Source organism: Rhynchophorus ferrugineus, unplaced genomic scaffold (genome assembly GCF_030347505.1).
Source record: "Rhynchophorus ferrugineus isolate W39M unplaced genomic scaffold, kcgeb_rfMv2 rfM8, whole genome shotgun sequence".
Classification (NCBI taxonomy): Eukaryota; Metazoa; Arthropoda; class Insecta; order Coleoptera; family Curculionidae; genus Rhynchophorus; species Rhynchophorus ferrugineus.
The window spans coordinates 30,289,325-30,313,833 of record NW_027472587.1 but is presented as its reverse complement, the minus strand read 5'-3'; the positions used below and the strand labels follow the sequence as shown (position 1 = coordinate 30,313,833).

The 24,509-nt window shown below is 32.1% G+C and overlaps 2 protein-coding genes across 3 annotated transcripts in view; one reads left to right on the top strand and one right to left on the bottom strand.

Moving 5' to 3' along the window:
• The window catches only part of Dscam4 (Down syndrome cell adhesion molecule 4), a 253,476-nt gene that overhangs the window by 80,588 nt on the left and 148,379 nt on the right, over positions 1-24,509 (bottom strand). The gene's annotated exons all lie outside the window — the stretch shown is intronic.
• Positions 1,016-5,153, top strand: LOC143200516 (uncharacterized). Of its 2 annotated transcripts, XM_076410953.1 has the most exons (4): positions 1,016-1,226; positions 1,287-1,405; positions 1,690-2,184; positions 2,287-5,153. In XM_076410953.1, exons 3-4 carry the CDS (start codon positions 2,166-2,168, stop codon positions 4,227-4,229), a joined length of 1,962 nt encoding a protein of 653 aa, XP_076267068.1. In that variant the 5' UTR covers positions 1,016-1,226; positions 1,287-1,405; positions 1,690-2,165; the 3' UTR covers positions 4,230-5,153. The 2 variants fall into 2 exon arrangements, with proteins under 2 accessions (XP_076267068.1, XP_076267069.1); XM_076410954.1 differs by lacking the exons at positions 1,016-1,226; positions 1,287-1,405 and having other exon boundaries at positions 1,553-2,184.

Below are 24,509 nucleotides of genomic sequence, written 5' to 3'. Positions count from 1 at the left end.
AACTACACACGAACCAATTTACTTTCGTTAGTTTTTATTTTCCTAGATTGGGTCCAAATATTTTTATTGTCATTTGCGTGTTATAATTTTTATGTAACCTGTTCCATATAGTCTACGACAGCATAAATCGCAATATCATCAGCAAATATAGGTATTTATGGCATATCACATTTGTAGAGTAGTACTTCAATACACTTCCTTGTGGCATACCTGCTTTAGCTTCATTTATTGTAGAGTAAGCTTCTTCTTCGTCTGTCTTAAGAGGTACCTTTACTTGAATGCGATTATTCAATTCTTCAGCAAATCTTTCCTAGTCTGTTCTGTTGTTAGATCATCTTCTTATATATAAAAATTAATCGCAAAATATGTTCCTAAGCGCATAACTCAACAACGCCTGGACCAATTTGGCCAAATCTTTTTTTAAAATGTTCGTTGAAGTTCAGGGATGGTTTTTACGGCGAGAAAAATTAGAATTATTGCTGGAAAAACCCTAAAAATAGCCCTTTTTGTTTGAATTTGTTTCGTGTATCAGTTGACAATTCATCTGTCATCTGTCAAAAGTCATCTGTAACAGACAACTTTTTTTTTTTAAATTTGATATGACTTGAACTCAAATCCTTTTAATCCGTACGAATTGTTTTATTTATTTAAAATTTTTTATTTGTTTAAAATTTAATTCAAATTTTAAATAAATAAAACAATTCGTACGGCTTAAAAGGATTTGAGTTCAAGTCATATCAAATTTAAAAAAAAAAGTTGTCTGTTACAGATGACTTTTGACAGATGACAGATGAATTGTCAAGTGATACACGAAACAAATTCGTATATCGTGTTTTGTGCAGAGTGTTTAGTTAGTTAGTGTTTGTTTAGTTCGTGATTAGTGAAAAAATAATTTATATTTGATATGTCTCCTATAAGACGAAGCAATTTAGGTAGAAGAACCAGAAATGCTATAAACCAAGCTAATTACCGATCTAATCGTACTGCACAAGAACGTGACGACGGAAATGAACGTGAAAGAATTCGGATATCACAAACGCGTGAAGCGCGAGCGCGACATTCAACTAATAATCGCGCAAGTTTGAATCCAGCTGCTTTCAGTTACGATGTGTCAATTGACTACAGTAACTACCAATGTGTTGTTATTGGTTCTATGAACTTGGTTTGCTCACACTGTAAGGCATTAAAATACAAAAACGAAGCCAATGGATTGTGTTGCGCAAATGGTAAAGTGAAATTGATACAATTGGATCCACCACCAGAACCATTGTACTCATTGGTTTCAGGAATAGGAACAGATTCTATACACTTTTTGACACATATTCAACAATATAACAATTGCTTTCAAATGACTTCATTTGGGGCAACAAATGCAGTTCGGGAAAATTTTATGCCAACTTTCAAGGTATGTATTATAGCAGTTACTCATAATTATTTTAGCGAACAAAATTTTCTGTCACCAAAGTTAAGATGTGTTACTAATCTTCAATTTCTTAATCATTACGAAATATATCACTTAGTCATCATATTATATGGTGATTCAGTTTCAGTGACACTTTTATTATATTTTATATTTGATAGATATTAGTTAAAACTAAATATATACTTTTTAAGATCAAATATTATTTAAGTTTGATCATTGACAATCCATTAATTTATACCACACCATAATATTTTTTTTATTTACAGATACAAGGGCAAATATATCACAGAGCAGGTTCACTGTTACCAGTGTCAGATAGCGACAACAAATTCCTGCAAATTTATTTTATGGGCAATTCACCACAAGAAATTGATCTGCGTTGTGCACATAACAATTTAGTAAAAAGGTCTATTGTAGAACAATTACAAATTTTATTTCATCAACACAATCAATTGATTATATTGTTTAAAACTGCCCTGGATCTGATGCCATCCGATAATCACAAAATTGTAATCAGAGCTGATAAAACACCTGCAGGTCAACATACAAGACGTTTTAATGCACCAACTATTGATGAAGTTGCTATCGTTGTAGTTGGAGAAAACTTGGAATCCCGTGATATTTTTTACATCGTCGGAATTTTCAATTACAACCTATAAAGGAAACACACCGCTCATATGATGCACTGCAATATCCCATTATATTTTGGCAAGGTGAAGATGGCTACGATTTATCAATAAAAATGATAAATCCCATTACAGGTAACTAAAATATTAGTTTAGCTATGGCGATAATATCTCAGTCACTATATTATGTATTTTAATTTTATATTTGAATGTTATTAAAACAAAATCTGTTTACAGGTTCTGAAACCAACAAAAAAGTCAGTTCAATGAACTATTATTCATACCGCCTAATGATTCGGGAAAATGCAGATAATCACATATTGAAATGTCGGCGATTATATCACAAATATGTTGATGACATGTATGTTAAAATTGAAACGGAGAGATTAACATTCATCAGGTTGAATCAAACCAAACTCCGATCTGAAGAGTATATTCACCTTCGAGATGCGATTAATACTGATGGAAATGCACAGAATGTCGGTCGGATGACTATTCTTCCAGCAACATACATCGGAAGCCCTCGGCATATGCACGAATATGCTCAAGATGCCATGTCGTATGTTCGTCATTATGGTACAGCAGATTTGTTCATCACATTTACATGCAATCCGCAATGGATACAAATTAAGCAGGAGTTATTACCTGGGAAATCATCCATTGATCGTCATGATATTACAGCCAGAGTCTTTAGACAAAAGTTGAAATCTTTAATGAATTTCATCGTAAAACATAATGTGTTTGGTGAGACACGCTGCTGGTTGTATTCTGTGGAGTGGCAGAAACGAGGATTGCCACATGCACACATTTTGATTTGGTTGGTTGAAAAGATAAGGCCAAATGAAGTTGATGCAGTGATATCAGCTGAAATCCCTAATGTACAAGTAGATCCTGGATTGCATGAGGTAGTTATCAAAAACATGATACATGGTCCCTGTGGAACTCTTAATCAAAATTCACCGTGTATGATGGATGGTAAATGTTCAAAACGATATCCACGGACATTAATATCGGAAATAATTACTGGTAATGACGGTTATCCATTGTATCGTCGCAGATCGACAGCAGACAATGGAAAATCAACAATTGTCAAATTAAATCAACAAGATATTGAAATAGATAATCGTTGGATTGTTCCATATTCACCCATTTTATCAAAGACATTCAAAGCACACATCAACGTTGAATCTTGCCATTCAGTGAAATCGATTAAATACATTTGCAAATATGTAACCAAAGGGAGTGATATGGCTGTGATTGAAATTGGTGCAGAGAATTATAATGATGAAGTTACCCAATACCAAATGGGCCGCTATGTCAGTAGTAATGAAGCAGTTTGGCGAATATTTTCTTTTCCTATTCATGAGAGACACCCTTCTGTTGTTCACTTAGCTGTGCATTTAGAAAATGGACAAAGAGTGTATTTTACAGCACAGAACGCAGTACAAAGAGCTGCTCAGCCACCATCTACTACATTAACCAGTTTTTTTGAGACATGCCAAAACGATGATTTCGCACAAACATTGCTATATTCTGAAATGCCAAAATATTATACCTGGAATCAATCCTCAAGGAGATTTATACGACGGAAACAAGGAAAACCAGTTCCAGGATATACAGATGTATATTCCACCGATGCGATTGGCCGGATTTATTCAGTACATCCAAGCAATGATGAATGTTTTTATTTACGACTGCTATTAGTCAATGTACGTGGCCCAACATCATTCCAACAGTTACGAACTGTTGATGGTGAATTGTGTGGATCCTACAGAGAAGCCTGTCAACGTTTGCAATTGCTTGAAAATGACGCTCATTGGGATCAAACTCTCAATGATGCTGTAATATCATCACACACTCATCAAATACGAACATTGTTTTCTATAATCATATCTACATGCTTCCCATCAAACCCAATTGATTTGTGGATGAAGTACAAAGATTATATGTGTGATGATATTTTGTATCAAATACGGAATAGAATGGGAAATCCAAATATACAAATCAGTGAAGAAATTTACAATGAAGCATTGATTTCAATTGAGGACATGTGCTTGATAATGTCAAACAAACTATTAATTCAATTAGGCCTGACCGCGCCCAATCGTCCAATGCATGACGCTTTTAACCAAGAGTTGCATCGAGAAAGACTGTATGATCTCAACGCTTTGAAAGAATAAATTCAAACAAATCTTCCACTGTTAAATGAACAACAGAAGTATGTATTTGAAACTCTTATGAAAGTAACAAATGATGAAACTGGAGGGATTTATTTCTTAGATGCACCTGGTGGTACAGGAAAAACTTTTTTTATTTCATTAATATTAGCAACAATTCGCTCACAAAATAAAATTGCACTTGCACTCGCTTCGTCGGGAATCGCAGCAACTTTGCTTGAAGGTGGTCGAACAGCCCATTCAGCACTAAAATTGCCATTAAATATGCAAAGCAATGAAACTCCAACCTGCAACGTTTCGAAGAACTCTGCAATGGCAAAGGTTTTGCAGCAATGTAAATTGATTGTTTGGGATGAATGCACGATGGCACATAAAAAATCTTTGGAGGCTTTAGACAGAACCTTAAAAGATCTACGCAATAATAACCGATTTGGTGGTGCAATGATTTTATTAGCAGGAGATTTTCGTCAAACATTGCCAGTGATTCCACGATCAACGCCAGCTGATGAACTCAATGCATGTCTAAAGTCCTCCAATTTGTGGAAACATGTTAAAGTACTTCATTTAAGCAAGAATATGCGTGTCGAGTTGCAAAATGACCAATCTGGAAACATATTCTCTAAACAACTCATTGACATTGGTAATGGCAAATTTCCTATAGACATGTTGACGGCTTGCTTTTGCTATGACTATAAACAAGTCCCAGGGGCAATCATTAAGTGTTTGTGGTATTAATCTAGAAAACCCATGTTTCTCACATGGTCAATTGTATGTTGCCTGTTCCCGTGTTGGAAAACCATCAGATTTGTTTATCTATGCGCCAGGTAATCAAACAAAAAACATCGTATACCACAAAGCAATATAATGATAATAATAATAATAATTATGATTCACATGATTAACAATAAAGCGATTACTTACTTTTCAATCCTTATATATGTTTTATTTAATTATTTTTTATTCACAACGCCCTATCACCAGGGTGATGGTTCTGTTCAGGAGAATTTTTTAAAATACGTAGGCACAAAAACTGCCACATTACAAATCTTTTTGACAGGACGAAGTCTGTCGGGTCAGCTAGTATTTTAATAAATATATTACAGATATTATTGAATTGTTAATGGCACATGACTTAATTTTATATCAAAAAGTAATAAACAACAACATAACACAACTTGGGATGAGGCTATTTATGAGAACATGCAGTGGATTAATGTAGACAATTGTTAGATTCAATGATTTTGACATTTTTCTATATAAAAAAACAGTTTCCATATAGCATTACTGAGCTATTCACTGTAACAGAATATATATTTTCAAAGTTGTGTTACTTACTTCGAGGTACGTATATATGAAGATCATCGCATGGCTCTGACCGATATATCAAATTGCCAATTGTTACGACTCAAATTTAATTATTTATATATAGGGGCAGTCGTGTAAATATTAATTTACGTTAATTGTAGGTTTCTTTCGGTTTTATACTTAACGGGTCTAATTTATGGGACCTTTAACTGATGTTCCTAATATTTATGACATGGGAAAAGAATTATGGTTTGATACAAAATATAATATCGTCTTATATTGAACGTCTGGTGAAATTAGCCAACCAAAAAAGGTACCGAGTAAAGAGAGCATACGTGTTCAACAAAGAGTAATCCCATTCGGATAACGGGGTTCACGTACCGAGGGTAGACGAAACGTGTCAGAAGTTAGACCTGGTAGAGGACTCCTTATGACGTCTACAACCATAAATATCAAGAAGACCCGAAATCGTGGAATTTTCGGGAATTCCTTAAGGGTCGGCAACGCACATGTTTTATCAGCGTGAGAAGTTTCTAGCTAGAAGAGCGTTTCCCAGACCGATATTCTCAGCGAATCGGCGAATCGGTGTGGCGAAAAGGGTTTCTTGGACCGTCTTTGTCCATCACCACCAAGAACCCGAGGGAAGAGCATCAGCGGTAAAACACCATGCATCGGCAACGAGACTACAGAATTTTGCAATGACAATGAAGAATGTATTGTGAATTGTTAAAAGCCCAGACCGGTTCTCAGTAAGTACGTTCGATCTGAATCATAATCTTTTTCCCATATATATATATATATATATATATATATATATATATATATATATATATATATATATATATATATATATATATATATATATATATATATATATATATATATATATATATTCTATATATATATATTCTATATATATATATATTCTATAGAAGAGGTAAAATAAATTGTATTTCATTTACAACCTTGTTTTCTCTACCGCATCTCAACACCAATGTTATAATTTTATTTATTAATTACATCTTATATTTGATATGTTTAATACAATCTTAATTTACAATTTATTTATTACTACTGTTCTGTTGTATTTGCATTTATACACAAGCATGGCCAGTGCGGGATTAGTACATCGGTATTTCCCAAATTAAAATAAAACTAATCTACTAAAACTACTTAAGTTAAAGTTAAAAATACACTTATTCACTAAACAAGTTCGTATGATTCGATTTGCTCCAATCTTCTAATTTAATGCGTGTTGTCCAGCAGCTGTACTGTTTCCACGTCGCTTTGATTTAGCAACCTTATTCCAGGTTTTAATAAATGGTATTCTTGAAGTCAATCACTTCTGACTCAGATATCAGATTTTATATCTTCTTCATATCTAGAATGTTCTCTAGAGCATTACCTTTAAAACCCGCTATAGAAAGGCATCATTGAATAAGCATTGATTGAGGTATGGGGCTTCAAAGTCGATGACTATTGAGAAAAAAAAATGTCCACTATATTATGTAAGTTGCATTTATTTTTAAAAAATTATTACGTTTAAAAGTAAACGAACTTTTTCTTGAATATAATTTTAATTCTATATATATATATATATATATATATATATATATATATATATATATATATATATATATATATATATATATATATATATATATATATATATATATAATAGACAAATCCTGTTTGGAAAGAAGAGGTGAAATAAATTGTATTTCATTTACAACCTTGTTTTCTCTACCGCATCTCAACACCAATGTTATAATTTTTTTTATTAATTACATCTTATATTTGATATGTTTAATACAATCTTAATTTACAATTTATTTATTACTACTGTTCTGTTGTATTTGCATTTATACACAAGCATGGCCAGTGCGGGATTAGTACATCGGTATTTCCCAAATTAAAATAAAACTAATCTACTAAAACTACTTAAGTTAAAGTTAAAAATACACTTATTCACTAAACAACTTCGTATGATTCGATTTGCTTCAATCTTCTAATTTATTGCGTGTTGTCCAGCAGCTGTACTGTTTCCACGTCGCTTTGATTTAGCGACCTTATTCCATGTTTTAATAAATGGTATTCTTGAAGTCAATCACTTCTTACTCAGATATTCTTTTATATCTTCTTTATATCTAGAATGTTCTCTGAAACTTTACCTTTAAAACCCGCTATAGAATGGCATCATTGAATAAGCATTGATTGAGGTATGGGGCTTCAAAATCGATGACTATTGAGAAAAAAAATGGCCACTATATTATGTAAGTTGCATTTATTTTAAAAACATTATTACGTTTAAAAGTAAGCGAACTTTTTCGTGAATATACTCTTAAAGCTATAGTCTCAAAAAATACATCAAATTAACTTGGGTTTTATTTAAATTAAGTACCTTAATTAGTGATGGATTTTTTTATAATTCTGATTTTAAAAAATTTGCGAGCAAACTTCTAACGACGGAAATAACTAGACAGGCCTGCTCAACATCTTGGAGTGCTTAAAATTAATTAACTTCCCAACTACTTTTATAATCTTTTTGATATAACTTTGTTAAATCCAACTCAGGCTCCCTAATTAAATGAAGTATATGCGCTCTATTTAAAAGTATATCTTTTATTTTACTACTTCTTTTATTTTAATGTTGTTATTTCTTTTATTACTAAATTCCCATTAGGATATCAAAATGCATTAAATTGCAGTTAAATAATAATATATATTCAGTAAATTATTATTATTTAAGATTTTTAAATTCCTTTGTATCAGTACGCTTAAATAATACAATTGATATAAATGAACTAAATTTTTTACTAATTAACAAAATTATTAAAATTGCTAATAATTAATCAATTTGTTGAACTAATGTTACAATAATATTCTACAATTTTCTACTATTATCTATTTCTAGAACCATCACTGTAACGATTTATTGAACATAGAAAGCTGCTCCTATTCTTATTGCATCAGAATTTTAACTCCAATTATTGTCTAAAACTATCCAACGTTTCGTAATCGTAACAGATTGCGTCCTCTGGGTGAAAGATCTATTGCTGAAATTTTCATAGATAGTTAATTGAGTGTACAGATCCCTTTTATCAGTGCACTTGCCATCCTTCTAGCTTCTTGCTATGTACACACCAGTGGGGAATTTCGTTAACATTTATTTCCTTTAGCACATCATTGTGTAGATTGGGTATAAGTTTGATGTTATTTCTTTCTCAATGTGGTCTATTTTTCTTTAAAGAAAGGGGTGGACTGCTAGGGATTTTTTTTCAATCGTATCTTCTTTTTTTTTCATTTCTACAGCAGGTGGTCGTGAGTTGCAGTGTGACAGGAAACTTATGGGAAATTGGTTCGTGATTAGTTCAAAGTAAAGTGTGATTTCGTTGATGGATGTTTAATTATTTTAACATATATTATTTTTTAAGTTATATTTGTTTCCAAGATATTAACGTGCTTTAAATTATAGTACATCGATTTGTGTCAGTATTTTTGATTTTTTATTTCTAATGAATGAATTTATAACAACTTTAAAGTATTGTAATTAATTATTTTAACACATTTCTTATAAAAATATTTCTAGTTTGACTGGTAATGCATTTTATTTAAACAAATGTTTATATGCAATATAACATGTTCCGATTCAATTTACTTCCATATTTAATCACTGATATTCATTAACACGAGTGTTTAATTTTTTTGGTACATTTTTATCTATTCTTTGTTATTGACAACAAAAGCACCACTTTTATGTTTGTTTAATTTGATGGGCATTAGTACCAGCTTTATTCAACAAGGAAGTAAGTTTCAGCGTCTATATGCGCTAAATAACTTAATAATTCTAAATGGGAACTTGCTATTTTATGTAGAGAAATGTCAAAAACATCGAATCTAACTATTTGTTTAGGTTGTATAACAGTTAATAAGTATGTATTTCCTTAACTAATTAGGTCTAAGCTTTTCAACAGTTTGCGGTTCCATGTTAAATTTCAGGAACGGTCAAAATCGAGCCGTTAGAAAGATGCCTCCCTCCTGAAAATGATTTCGTTATTTGTGCCGTTTTTACGGCAACCCATTTATTTATGGCTGTCAGCGGCAGGACGTTGAAACTTCTCCACGGGAAAAATTTGTTCCGATTTGATGGAAATTTCCGGGATGAAAAATCTGGAAAAAAGTTTTTTCTAATTGTATTCCGTCCGTTTTGTTTCATCCGATAGGAGAATTTCCGTTCTGTTTCGGACTAAAATAGAAATATAACAGCTTTAAACAGAAATTACAAATCAGTCTAGTGGAGTAGTACTGATAACTGTAATAAAGAACGTAAAAAATATTGTAATTGCCCAATAAAATAGGATTAGTGCATTTTTAGAAATATATTTTAGAGCTTTCTTTTTGCCATGTAGGTTTTACCTGGACTAAACCTATTGTATTTGAAATCAAGCTGACTAGAAATGTTCACAAATTGTGTTGTCCTACTGACATTAGAGAACCTCTTTGATAGCGCCTGTAGAGTAACTGCCTTCAGAGTTCTGTATTATTAGTAGCAATGCATTATTGATATTAGTTCCTTGACAGCTTACATTTGACGATATCGGTTAGATTTAGATCTAAATTAAAACACTCGCTGCACTGTTTTACGTCTTGTTTAGGTCTTAGAAGTTTTAGATTCTTATTCAAGAGGTTTGAATCGACCTCTTGAATATGAATATATCATATGATATTTTCTGGCTTCATCGTAACTTACTGGGCATATTGCAATTCGAGACTCGAAAATTATTATATTTTCCAAGAATCTTACCTCATCAAACGATGGTCCCAATAACGCAATATACTAAATATAAATATAAAAACGTGACCAATATAAAATATAAAATAAAAATTTAATGACCTTTAGTGGATTAAAAAAATTCTACACTTACTATTTAACTTTATCTGTTCGATTTTATTTATTATTGTGAAAGAACTTTCATCGGTTGGAAAAACTCTATATATGACTGTTGATTATGCGTCATTTATGTGAATCAGTTACTGAGACCAGGGACTTTTTGTGTGCTGTTTAATTATTTTCTAATATCTTAGACTATACTGACTTACTTTTTGATTTACTGTTAATATATTGGTGTGTAAGTTCATGTATTTATTGCTTATGATTTGGAGAATATTAAACATGATTTTTATGTGTTTTGTTCTGAAATCTCTCTAAAATATGCTTGTTACTATGTTGACTCATAGTTGTCATAAATTGTCCTTTCATAGTTGAATGCTCTTTGTGCAGATTGGTTTAGTAATTAGTGAAAATGATGTACACCATCATTTCGTGCTCATTACTTGTGGGAGTGGCGATCTGCAAAACCAACACACACTGCAGAACTTTCTACCAAGTTGTTCACGTTTGATCTAATCTCTGATCTAAGTAAGGTTCCCAGTAGTTTCATATGTGAGTGTGTAAGTTACATAAGTAAACTTGGTTTAGTTTTCCTTTACTCGCTACTGTTGAATGATGAAGCAATGTTTGAGTTAGAATGTATTAACAGGACAGCAGTGTCATCAGCATAGGTCGCATTTATTGTATTTTCATTATTTCGAAGTTCCTTATTATAAATCTAGTCCACAACCGGTCCCAATATGCTATCCTGAGGGTCAAATGAGCGTAGTCGTATATAACAGAATATAAAATTATGTGATAGTATGAATGCCCAAGAGTTTGTATGCTAGTCAATGATGCTTGACCCATGCCCAAAAAAAATAACAGATCAGTACAGACTATTTTCTAGACATAGGATGACGTCTACATTACCAAGAACTTGTTCAATTCTGCCATTATCTTTTCGGAATCGTGGCTGGAAATATATATTGTTTGGGCACTTTTTCATTCTGTTTTTAAACGATTTTTCGTTAATTTGTCAATGGTAACTTGAGTAGTAGATGTCTTGAGAAGGTTGCGTCTACACGTCTACGTATCTATCGAAGTAACTCTTTAGGGTTTACGATACATCATTATTGAAAGTATATATAGTCAACTCAAAAAGGCAGTGACACTAGTGTCAATATGAGTTTGTCCAAACTTGTAAATTTGTTTTGCAGTCAGACAATATTATCCTTGTCATTTTATTCTATTTAAAAAGAGATAGAATGCTGTAAGAGAAGTTCGAGTAAGAGATGTAACGGAGTGAGCCTGAAAAAGTTGTCCGACGTTTGCCAAACGTTTGAAAATTCTTCAAAAAAATGATAATTACGGGTTATAAACTGGAAAACGTTGTTTTAACTTTTGTTTTAATAAATTTGCCGCGGTTTTTATAGAAATTATATTTTTGCGCCGTACGGACACAGTAAATAACATTTTTCAAAAAATAAAATCATGTTTATGCGAAACAGGTGACGAATCATGATCAGCTTGGTGTTTCAGAGCTCAGATATACGAAATATATAAAACAGTAAGTAGTTTTTTACACAGATCTACAATTGTTAGTTATATGGATTAGGCCTTTGGAGCATACCACTACATACAAAAACGCGCGTAGAACCCTACCGATACTAGTTCGGAAAAAAGCTCAATGTATATATGATAAAAGAACTTATTGCGGCAGTAAAATTAATTTTAAGTTCTTCGATAATAAATGCATTTTATGTACTATGATGTTAAAATAAATTATATTTAATAAAATATTTTTTCAATTATTTTATTTATTTTAAAATACTATATGTCAGAGCAAAAATGTACTAAAACTCAGAGTTGATGCGGCAACATTGAGACCTTTTGACAGTTTTTACGTGTCACTGCTGTTTTGAATTGACTATATATTATAATTTTCCTACAATGGACATTTTGGTTCATGATTTGGAAATTACATCGGCTTGCTGAAAAATAATATTTTTGTAACTTCTATAGATATATCGACATTTCAACGGAATTTTGCAGGAATGATGCAAGCGTCATTCTATTCTGGGTAAATTTAGACAATTTGTGTAGTTTTATTATTATATATACAAACTTGGATCAGACCCCTCTTTATTTTTTTTTTTAAATTTACACCTTGTATAAATATTTAAATAAGTATACATAAATAAATACATTTTAAGTTAAAGTTAAAGTTTAAGTTAAATAAAAGCACTATACAGGTCTAAATTTAGCATTAAACGAAGAAGAGCGTTTGTAATAGCAGTAAAAAATAAAAATATTTTAAAGTGTCAAGAAAACGATATTGACCAGGTATCGATCCTTTTTGAGCTTATCAGCACTTGAACAAGTGATGATCTGGTGGCGTTAAGCTAGGTGAACACGGTAGATGCGGCAACATTTCCCGTGGAAACTGCAGCAGTACCTTTACAAAAGTTTAATAAAATTCTTTGTGAAAGATAATAATTTTACGTTCGTTACTTGCTGTTTCTTGTCGTTTTCGCAACAATCGATTTGTTATCGATCGATTTATATATATATATATATATATATATATATATATATATATATATATGTGCATAAATTATTATTGCAAAATAACGTGTTAAGTAATATATTTTGTTTCGTTGAATATATTATATATTAAACAATATATTATATATTGTCGAATATTTTATGTCATTTACAATATATTACGTTTTCTGTAATACATTATAATTTGCATAAATTTTAGTATAAGCGATCATGCAGATTATATATAATAAAAAATTCACATAAATAGATATGGTAGTAATAATAATTAAGTTTTTATAATGATCTGTTATAGAAACATTCCTAAAAAAATATATTTAAACATTACTTCAGTGTATAAAATATGTCCCATTCACAATATTATTGTATAATGTATGTGTTCAGAACATGATTTATGATAATATATATTTATGCATATAGTTACTTTAAATCCACCTTTTAATGCCTGTCACTGTAGACCCCAGAGAACTCTTATTTTTACGCGTGAACAGCAATAAAACCGTGGTATTGAAAAAATTTGAAATGGCATCTTCAGTCAATTACTGTGGTAGCAATTTTCCCTCCTTTCGGATGAAGAAGCCAAATCCATCGCATGAAGAAATCTAGAAACAATTGAGTCTCAAGCCACCAAATGCCCTGAAAGTTAATTTGAGCTTGATTTCAATCCAAAACGTATTGTGATTTATAATTTTTCAATCTTTTTAGTCCACCAAGTAATTATTTCTTATTTGCATCAAAATCGTCTATATTTAAATTGAGTTTAAACCAAAACCGACAATTGGGACTACTTGGGCAAGAAATATCACCATAAGCTTCTAGAAGTATTTAATGGAATTCAGCAGAAGATCTTCAAATAAATCTAAAGTGCAATTTTTGGCATCCTAGGGTTAGAATCTTTATCAGTTGAACTGTATACATATTTTATGTAGAGAAATGTCAAAACCATGGAATTTAATATTCAGGTTAAATTGTTTAACATTTGATTGCATTTTTACCAATATTATTTTGAAAGTCTGCTTTGAAAATAATTAAGAAACCTGATACTAATTTGTAAAATATTGCTTAAAATTTAAAACAGGAGGTACTGTTTCTATTTGGCTATAAGTTAATGAATTTTTGAAACTCTTTATTCCAATAATTTTATAAGGAAAGGGGGAAAATTTATAAAATGGGTAGTTCGCTATCAACTAGAGAAAAAATGGTTTACTCTTTCAAAAGATAAACCCCGGATATTTTTTCCCGGCATATGAACATGACTAAAGTATCACACCGTAGACAAAAACGACTTTTAGTCCTGTAGAATTTCAGCCATCAAAAAAAAAAAAATCCATCAGCTAGATTGCATCCTGTTCGAGGTTTCTTTTGTTCTATGCCCTATACGGCACTACTTCATCAGGGAAATTATTCGCCATATTGCGGTATTATTTCAAGTCTCGCTGGATATTATGAAAACATTTATATTTAATTAGGATCTAAACACTTATCTCTAACAAAAACTGCAGGTATTAAGCGCTTTTCATAATTCCAGTTCACGGCGTTTCGGTCTTTTGATATATCCATCGATTTTTCAGGAATTCCTGCTAAACTGAAACTATTTTCCGGTTAGGTCAAAGGTTTTGAGTTACGAACTGATCTCGAACATATTTTCGCTGGCCAACTATCAAACTACGAAAGTTTCAATAATGTTTCACCTAGGACCCGGGCATTTTAGTATACCATCAAGTCTTATCGCCTCTCGTTTGGTAACGGTTGATTTTTTTCGATTAATTGCGAATTAGAGGTATAATTGAGTAGATATCCTAACAGTTATACAGTGGAAAAGTTTTAAAATGTTATAACACATGGGCTGAAAAATCACGCACGTAACAAAAGATACGGTTTTTTTTTGTTCAAAACTAGTTTTATTTATCAATGTAATCACCATCAAGAGCCATACAATAATTCCAGCGCCGCTCCAACAACATTTTGTTCTTTGCCATATACGGTCTTTCCTTTACAATTTGAAACGCTTTAATAACGCTATATAATATTAAATGTTGATGGAGTTTCCCTTCCCAAGATAGTTGATGAATACTACACCCCACATGTCCCAAAATACCGAGGTTATTGTCTTTCAAGCCGGTTGTTGTGCTTCAGGGCGCTTTGGACAAGGTTTACCAGTTGCTGTCCACTCAAATGACGATTGTTTTGATTCCGAAGGGAAGAAATGGATCCATGTTTCATCTATTATTACACATAGATGCAAAAACTCCGATTTGTTACGTTTATACATGGCTAAACACTGCTCAGAATTATCAATACGTTTTTGTTTTTGGTCAACAGTGAGCAAATGCGGCACCCACTCTGAACAGAACTTTCTCATAGGTATACTCATCCAATATAAACCAACACGTTATTTTGATATCTTTATGAAATTATCTAACTCATGAAACTTCACTTTTCGTTTATTCAAAACAATTTTGTGGATTTTTTATGTTTTCTAGTGTTATCACCTCATTTGGACCTCTACAGTGTTCTGCATTATCGATGTCTCTACGACCAAGTTTCAAGTCAGCAAATCAACGTTTTATTGTTGTTTCTGAAGGAGCAGAGTCCTTTTTGCAGAGCAGAAATACTTTTCAAATCGTTGCTTCACCTGAACAGTATATTTTCCTATCAAGAAGAAGTATAAAATTAATACACCAAATGGTTTTAATCCACTGTTCTGAAAATAACCAAAATGGTGTCACTCTTAGTACAGTAGCTTACGAACGTATGAGTGGAATATCATGAAATTTTAACAGTTTTTTTGTAGTTAGTATTAACTGCAAAAGTGGTGAATGCTATAAAACTACTACCATCTATGTGTTAAGCCCGAGACTTTTCAGAACATGTATTAAATAATACTACAGTAATTTAATAAGCATAACATACTAAACGGAAATATCTACTACAAAGAAATTTTACGATTAATATCAGAAAAAATTATTGCGAGGAAGAAATATATTATTCTGGAGTTAAACAAGATAAAACTTGCAAGTAAGACAGTGCTGAATAAATTTACACTCTCAGTAACACATGATATTAATTAATTAATTAATCTACTGAAACAATTGAAAATGACGTCATGGGTGAATCTACGCATTGGTTGCTGTTTTAAAATAAATTTATTCATTAAAACTAAATCACTGAATCGTCTAGTGTTCAAACATTTGCATAATCAGAATGTTTTTATTTCGCTTAGGATGTCAAATAACATTATCCTCATTTAGAAGACTGGACTCTTCCGCGTTGATGTGCTTCTGGAGTCGTTTTGATGGGAATCGGCAAATCTTCTGATAGAGTCTATAACCATCTCAATTTCTAGGTCGCCATGGAAGTTACAAAGGAGTACATAGCAAGGCGCCTTCACAATACACTTCGCCATCTTATTTTGAAACCTCTGAGTTCCATAGCTCTACACTGGTTTTAGTATCTGCTAAAATAAAATAAGCTTGTTGTAAGTTGATGGCCGGGACCTTCGTCCAAACAACCAATACATTTTCCTGAAGTTGATGTTCAGTTTATCGCGCTTCTCTTCTATATTCTTCTTTCATCAGAGCTTGGTATCCAGGGCCATGTCAATATATTTTGCTCTGTTGGCAGATGACACTTGCATGCTATTAATAAAGATAGGCTGTGGAGTGATCCTACCATTTGTGAAATCAATGGGTGTGGATTTAGTTTCATTGAATTTGATTCGCCATTTTTTAGTCCGTATAGTAAAATTATCAAGAGAAGATTGGAGCTTCCAGGTTGAGCCCTTTACAGACTCTACTACAGATAATATTACCCAATCGTCAATAAAGGTAGCATAAAGGTAGTAGTAATAAAGTTGTGCTATAGAATGTTGATGGGAGATCGCTGATGTAAAGGAAATCTTGAGGTATGTCAGTCCTTATTGGCTTGAGATCAGATTATGTTCCTTCATGTTGAACACGGAAGTATCGATTGTCTAAATAAGGTTCTAATAGAAGGAAAAAATACTTAGGAATAAGTGACTTTATTTTATATAGAATGTCTTCATGCCATACTCTGTAAAAACTATGTGCAACATCAAGGAATACAGCAGAGTATACCTTCATTAACTTGGTCAATTTTTGAGTGTGTATTCCTGAAACCACACTGGTGTTATGGTATAAGCTTTCTCTGCTGGACATTGAGGCACTTCACAATGAATTTCTCAAATAGTTTTGCTATAGTCGGCTGTAAAGAGAAAGGGCGGTATTATTCAACTTGACTATGATTTCGGCAGTATTTGATGCCTCTGGAACATATCTTAACTGAATGCAAGCATTAAACAAGTTGGTTAATTAACCAATATATTTCTTTGGAGTCTTTTAAGAATATATCCCGTAAAAAGGTTATAGCGTTGTGCTTTTTCTCAAATAAAACTGGCGATTAATTTTATTAGAAACTGTCCTAGTGGCTGAGTATACCCTACACCTACCATGCAAATGCCTACAATAAAAAAATTAATATAGGAGCTGGACCAAAGAATGCCACGAGAAGGCTACAAGATTTACAGACCACCTTGATAGTATGTTTCAACGCCATACAACGTGCTAAATAATTACCCCGCATCATTGGATAGAGAAAGATGCAAATTCTAACTCACTTGTAACTCTTGCTGAAGTTAAAAAAAGGTATAAGAATACAACATTAGCTCAAAAAAGGCTGTTGGTTTTGGCCTTGCCACTGGGAAAATATGTAAGGTACTTTCAAGAAAGCACTAATTAAGATGATCAAAAAATCTTTCAGGCTATTACCACACCTGTAGAAGGTTGCTGAAGTAATTTTAATTCCACCTAATAAAATCAGCTCGTAAAATAGTTTCATAACATATGTCAATACCACTATTATCTTCAATCAGATTTTACAGATAGTTGTTAATTACTAGAGAACATTAGCGTATAAAAATACGTGTATAAGATATGAACAATTAGTAAAATGTTATAACTTAGTATCTTTAATTATGGAACAAATGGATATTTATTCGAAATAATATGAATATGAAACTTATGAAACTATGGTAAAGGTATGAACAAAAATTGATCATATTTGTATACGTTTATATTTATACATTTCTGTTATTGCACATTATGAAAATATTAAGAAAAGGTAGTAGATATCTCTAAAAGAAACATCTGCTTCATATATTATTCCATTTTTATATTTATAATATTAGAAATATCATGTATACTTATATTTCATGCTTTAAAGTTGTTACAATTTCAAAAATAATCTTACTTTTGATACTTTGTTATAATGTTCAATGGTGTAGTAATCATGTCACTTAAAAATGTTAGTAAGTGTTTGCATATAGTTTAGTATGATTTAATATACCGATTCTTTTGACTAATATTATCTGTCTACATTTCTAAATACATTTCTGCTTTCATATGGAAAATATTGTGAAAACAATATATTAGTTTTAAATTGATATAAACAAATTGAGGTCAAATTTCGACCACAGGGCGATCACTAGTAAAATGAAATAATCTAAATTTCTCATAATTAAAACAATATTAATTCGTTTAAAAAACCAATATGTACGTAAAACAATATATAAATTGGCTTCTACAGAATTCGTATATATTTTACTAGATCCAATATATTATATAAAAATCAACGAACCAAGTTTTTCAACAAAATATCGTCAGTAATATTTTTATTGGTTTTTCCAGCATTTCGAACACAATTCGTATTTTAATTATGTTTTGTGTAATATCAGCTTAAACAATACTTTAATTAACTTTTTTGTAGCCGTGCTTTTAATATTGTTCCGTTACAATAACTTTTTTGTTATTAATATTAATAAATATAATGGATTTATTAATATTCAGGCACGGAAGACTTAATTTATCTTTTCTGTCTATATATCGACGAAGAAGCAAAAAAGTGATTGATGGGTACGAAAAATTGGGGTAAAATCTGTGGGTATCCTGATATATAATGACAAATTTTAGTTATTAATTGACAATCTATTAAAATTAAAGGGCTTTCGTCTCAATAAAAATCAAATATTGTTATCATCAATTTTTATTAAAAATTACAGTTTTTACTAAAAAATAGTAATTAAGGTAAAACAAACGAAGAAGTTTGAATATAAGAAAAATATTGGAGAAAAAATTTTATTAAATGAAAGTAGGTGGGATGCTTGGGACTGTTTATATAAAAGTTATAGTAATTAATAATTAATAAATATATACAGTAGATGTATGACTTAACTTTTACAGGTTTTTCTTGGAGAATAAAATTATTTTTAACGTATTGAATGATGCTAAGCATATGGACATATCAAAATATACTCTCTCAAGTTATATAGATGTGTGAAATGCGCAGGAGAGCATGTAACCAATGATTGCACGCGCAAAACATTTAACGATAAAGTAAAGTGCATCAACAGTGATGGTTACCATACTGCAAATTATAGGGGATGCCTAGTCCATAAAACGTTACAACAAAAATTTTATCCGGCAATGAGAAAATAAAGAAGCTTACTGCCACCAAAACAGCCCATACCATTTAACATGCCTAAAACACTAATACAACACCCTTATATATCATACGCACACGCGATAACCAACAGTCAGACTCAACCTAAGGCGCAGACAACACCAATCACCACTGGCCCTGTAAGTAGTATTAGTAAATTCGAGGAAATGATTGGTAAACTTATGGAGTAAATGAGTACAATGATGAATTTACTCACTGTCGTTTACCAAGCTAGCCTAATGACTGATAGCCATTACAGCAAATACAAAATAGCCGTCTGGAATGCTAATGGACTCCAGCAACATTCCAGAAAGCTTAAAATATTCTTTTATAAAGATAATATTGATATAATGATGGTACCCGAAACACATTTCACTCATAGAAATTATTTACGGATTACGAAATACAATCTGTATCACACAAACTAGCGAAATGATAAAGCACATGGAGGAAGATAAAACATAAAAACATAAAACTCTGTGAAAGAGAGAATTCAGCGAGGAATATTTACAAGCCACCAGTGTAACCATTGAAGAAGTGCCCGGACCATTAACAATGAGTGCTATCTATTGTCCGCCAAAACAAAGCAACAAGGCAGAACAATACACGTTTCTTTAACACGCTGGGTAATAAATTCATTGCCAGAAGAGACTATAATGCCAAACATGTAATGTGGGGTTCTAGATTAATAATAGCAAAAGGCAGAGAAATAGTCAAAGCAATGAAGGCACATAACGTACAGCACATCTCTATTGGTGAGCCAACATATTGGCCGTCAGATAGAATTAAAATTCCCGATACCATAGACTTTTGTGATACAAAAAATTATTGACACAAAACGTGCAAAGCTGAATCATGTTTCGATCTATCATCTGATCACTCACCATTTATCATAACAGTGAACTCAAATATTCTCAACAAAACAAAATCACTTTGGCTATTATTTAGAGAGAAACTAGGCAGTTAAATATCTCCAAATTTACCTCTCAAAATAGAACGAGATACAGAAATAACAGCAAAATATATAACAAAATCTATATAAGAGGCCGTATGGTACGTAACACGTAATAGTGCGATATATTAAAAGTTTTATAATATTTCATCTATAATTAAACAAAAAATTGCCGAAAAAATAAATCAGAACAGAAGTAACAAAAAAAAAATTGAAAAACCTCAACAACATAATCCACCCATTAAAATTGGCAACAATACCTGGGCTAGGAATGATAAAGATAAAGCGGAAGTTTCTCTAAATATTTAAAGACAGTATTTAATCCGTACCCGTCTGAAATATCCGTAACACAAGAAAATAACATAGTTGACTTTCTTAGCACTCCGTTTCAAATAGATCTGCCACATGAGAAATTTACTGTTAAACAAATAAAACAACAAATACATAAAGAAATCAATTCTAAAAAAGCTCCTGGTTTTGATGTATTAACTCTCCAGTCTCAAAAAAACTGTCAGGAAAGTTCATAAAATTAATAACATTATATTTAATAACATACTAATACTTTCCTAGCACTTGGAAAGTGGCTCAAATCATTGTGATTCTTAAACCTGGGAAAAAATCAGAAGATGTCTCCTCTTATCGTCCTTTAACCGCTACCTGTGATCTCAAAACTTTTCGAAAAACTATACATTAAGAGACTAAAATTAATCGCAGATGAGAAAAATATTATTCCAGGCCATCAATTTGGCTTCCGTAATAAACACGGAACAACAGAACATATACAAATACAAATAATAAAAATATTGCTCCGTTGCATTTCTCGATATTTCTCATGCCTTCGACAAGATGTGGCACACTGGATTGCATCATGTTAAATTGAATAAGCTTTTGCTCCATACGCACTTTCAATTGCTGAATCGTACCTCACAGACAGACGTTTTATGGTCAAACAAGGTGACGAATACACTGACCAACACCCAATATATTCGGATGTTCCGCAGGGCAGTTTTCTTGGCTAAATATCTTATGTATACAGCTGACCTACCGACCTCAAGAAACACTACTGTTGCAACATATGCTAACGATACAGCGGTTTTATCATCATACGAGGATCCAATATCAGCCACTAGAAACCAGGTAGTCAGTCCTTTAGTATTTGGGTGCTCCCATAATACTTCTCAGGACATTCTCCTGAGAAATTCGTATTTTGTTTATGTTACTCTTTGCAGAACATCCCATCAATTTATTATGTACTGATAATTGTGATTTTCTTCCAATTAGCCAATAAATTTTCCTATATTTCAATTCCAGTTCTTTTCTTTTCTTCTTTATATATTCCTTCCAATGAAGTTTGGCGTCAAGATTCATTCCGAGATATTTAGCGTTGTTGATATATGGAATAACAGTATTATTTAATATTATTGGCGCTTGTACGGTCTGATTGTAAGTGAACTGATCATGCACAGATTTATTTTCGTTAATTTTTATTTTCCGAGCTTGTATCCTATTATTTATATTGTCACTTGCTTGTTGTAATTCGTGTAGCTTCTTCACTATTGTCCCCGACAGTTATAATCACAGTATCATCAGCAAATGTAGCCATCGTAATATTCTCCATTTGTGGCATATCATAAGTGTAAAATAGATAAAGCATTCCCCTGTACACTTCCTGGTGGTACATCTGCTTTAGCTTCTTTTATTGTAGTGTAAGTTTCTTCTTATTTAACACTAAACATTCTGGCTGTAATGTACAATTTTAGTAGTTTGGTGTGTTTTTTTTGTAAAATTTTCGTTTATGAATAACGCTTTCATGCCAAACCTTATCGAAAAAACATCTGTTACTCTGTGAACCTTAATAAACCCAAAGTGGTTTGTTGGTATTAGGTTTTTTCTCTCTATAATCAGATTTATTCCTTTCAACAGCAGTTTTTCAAAAACCTTAGATATTACTGACAGCAGTGATATAGGTCTATAAGTTTTTATTTCGTTTGGTGACTTTCTGGGTTTTGGGATTATTGTAATTTTCGCCAACTTCCAAATGCCTGGGACATGTTTTAATCTAAATGCTGTATTGATCAAGTTAGTGAGTTTTATAATTGCCTTTCTTGATAGTTTTTGCAGTAATGCTCCTATTACTAAATCATAGCCTGGTGATTCCCTGGGATTGATGTCTGTTTTAATAAATTTGGTTAGATCTTTCGGCGTGACTAATACAATCATCGAATTTTGAGCTTCTATGTCTGGTAAATTTTGTTCAATATTAGTTTTGTTTGATTTGAAATTTTTTTCTACATATTCAGCAAATGCTTATGCTTTTTGGTGATTGTCACGTGCCCAGTTTCCCCATAGGTTTCTTATAGGTGTGTGACTGTACAGACATGAACGCTTTAGATATTTCGTAGCTTTCCAAAGTGAATAATCAGTTTCTTTATCATGTTAAATATCTCAGATAGTCATTTATGGATTTGTTTTTAATTTCCAGTATTTCCCTTTTCTGTCTTTGGGTTATATTTTTTTAAGTATTTTTATATTCAGGTGTTCTCATTTGTCGCCATTTATTTTGTAAATTTCAGTTTTCAGCTACCATTTCCTTCACTTCTTTTGGATAATTCCTTCAATTGTACTCATTTGTTCAATTCTTCAGCAAATCCTTCCCAGTCTGTTGTCGTGTTTGATAAAGTTTGGTTTCTTTCTTTTCTTATTATGTTTTCGCTCAATGTCGGAATCACTGGAGTATAATCTGAACTTGGCTCAAAATTTCTTCGACTTTTATATAGTTGGATGTTATGTTTCCTACTGTGAATAATAATAAAAATAATTTTTTTTATTACTCTTCGTGAGTCCACAATCTGCCCTATTGGCAATAAGTATTTCTTCTGTTTATATTATATATACATGGCATGTAGAAAATCACTTCATTAAGCAATCTTCTGTATAAAATATTATCTTAATTAATTAGTCTTATTCTAATGCTTATTCTAAACTCTACATATGTCCAGTAATCAGATCAGGTGGTGTTAAACGTTTTAGTCTACGCATTTCACTATCACGTCGCATATTTAGCTGATTAGCGAGTACATTGGGATGCACTGACACTCTTTCGAAGTACTTCACACAAACACGTTGGATTACACTCGTTATGGGTTCCAGAGGAATATCGCGTTGTATCACTTTATTTGAAATATAGTACGGAGCATCAACAATGGCACGCAACACCTTATTTTGGAACCGTTGAATGATGGATATATTAAATTTGCTAGCGGTACCCCATAGTTGAATTCCATATGTCCAAATGGGCTTGAGTATAGACTCATACAGCAATACCTTGTTATCTAATGATAACTTGGATTTGTGCCCAATGAGCCAATGCATTTGATATAATTTTAGTCCTAGTTGTTTCCGTTTAGAGAGTATGTGCTTCTTCCAGGTTAGGCGTCGATCTAAATGCATACCAAGATATTTAACATGCTCTGCTTGGGGGAGTTGACGATGATTGATATTTACTGGTGGACATGTTCTTCTACGGAGGGTAAACGTTATATGCGTGGATTTTGATTCATTGGCTTTAATGCGCCATGTCTTCAACCATAATTGTATTTGCTCCAGGTGGGTTTGTAGGTTTATTGATGCTGTGACTGGATCTTCATGGGATGCTAAGATTGCTGTATCGTCTGCATATGTTGCCACAGTAGTTATTTTTGTGGTGGGCAGATCAGCCGTATACAGAAGATACAGTACTGGACCCAGTACACTACCTTGCGGAACTCCTGAATATATGGGATTTAATTCGGTATGTTCATCGCCTTGATTTACAATAAAATGTCTGTCAGTGAGATACGATTTTAGTAGCTGATAGTCCGGATGAGGGAGAAGTTTCTTTAGTTTAACCTGCAAGCCCGTATGCCATACTTTGTCAAAAGCCTGAGATATGTCTAGGAAAGCAGCCGAACAATATCTTTTGGCATTTAGGTCAGCGTTTATTTGGTTTACAAGTCTATTAATAATAATAATAATAATAATTCTATTTTCACAGTCTCCAACTGATGTATGTGAAATTATTGGGTACTATTTAGAT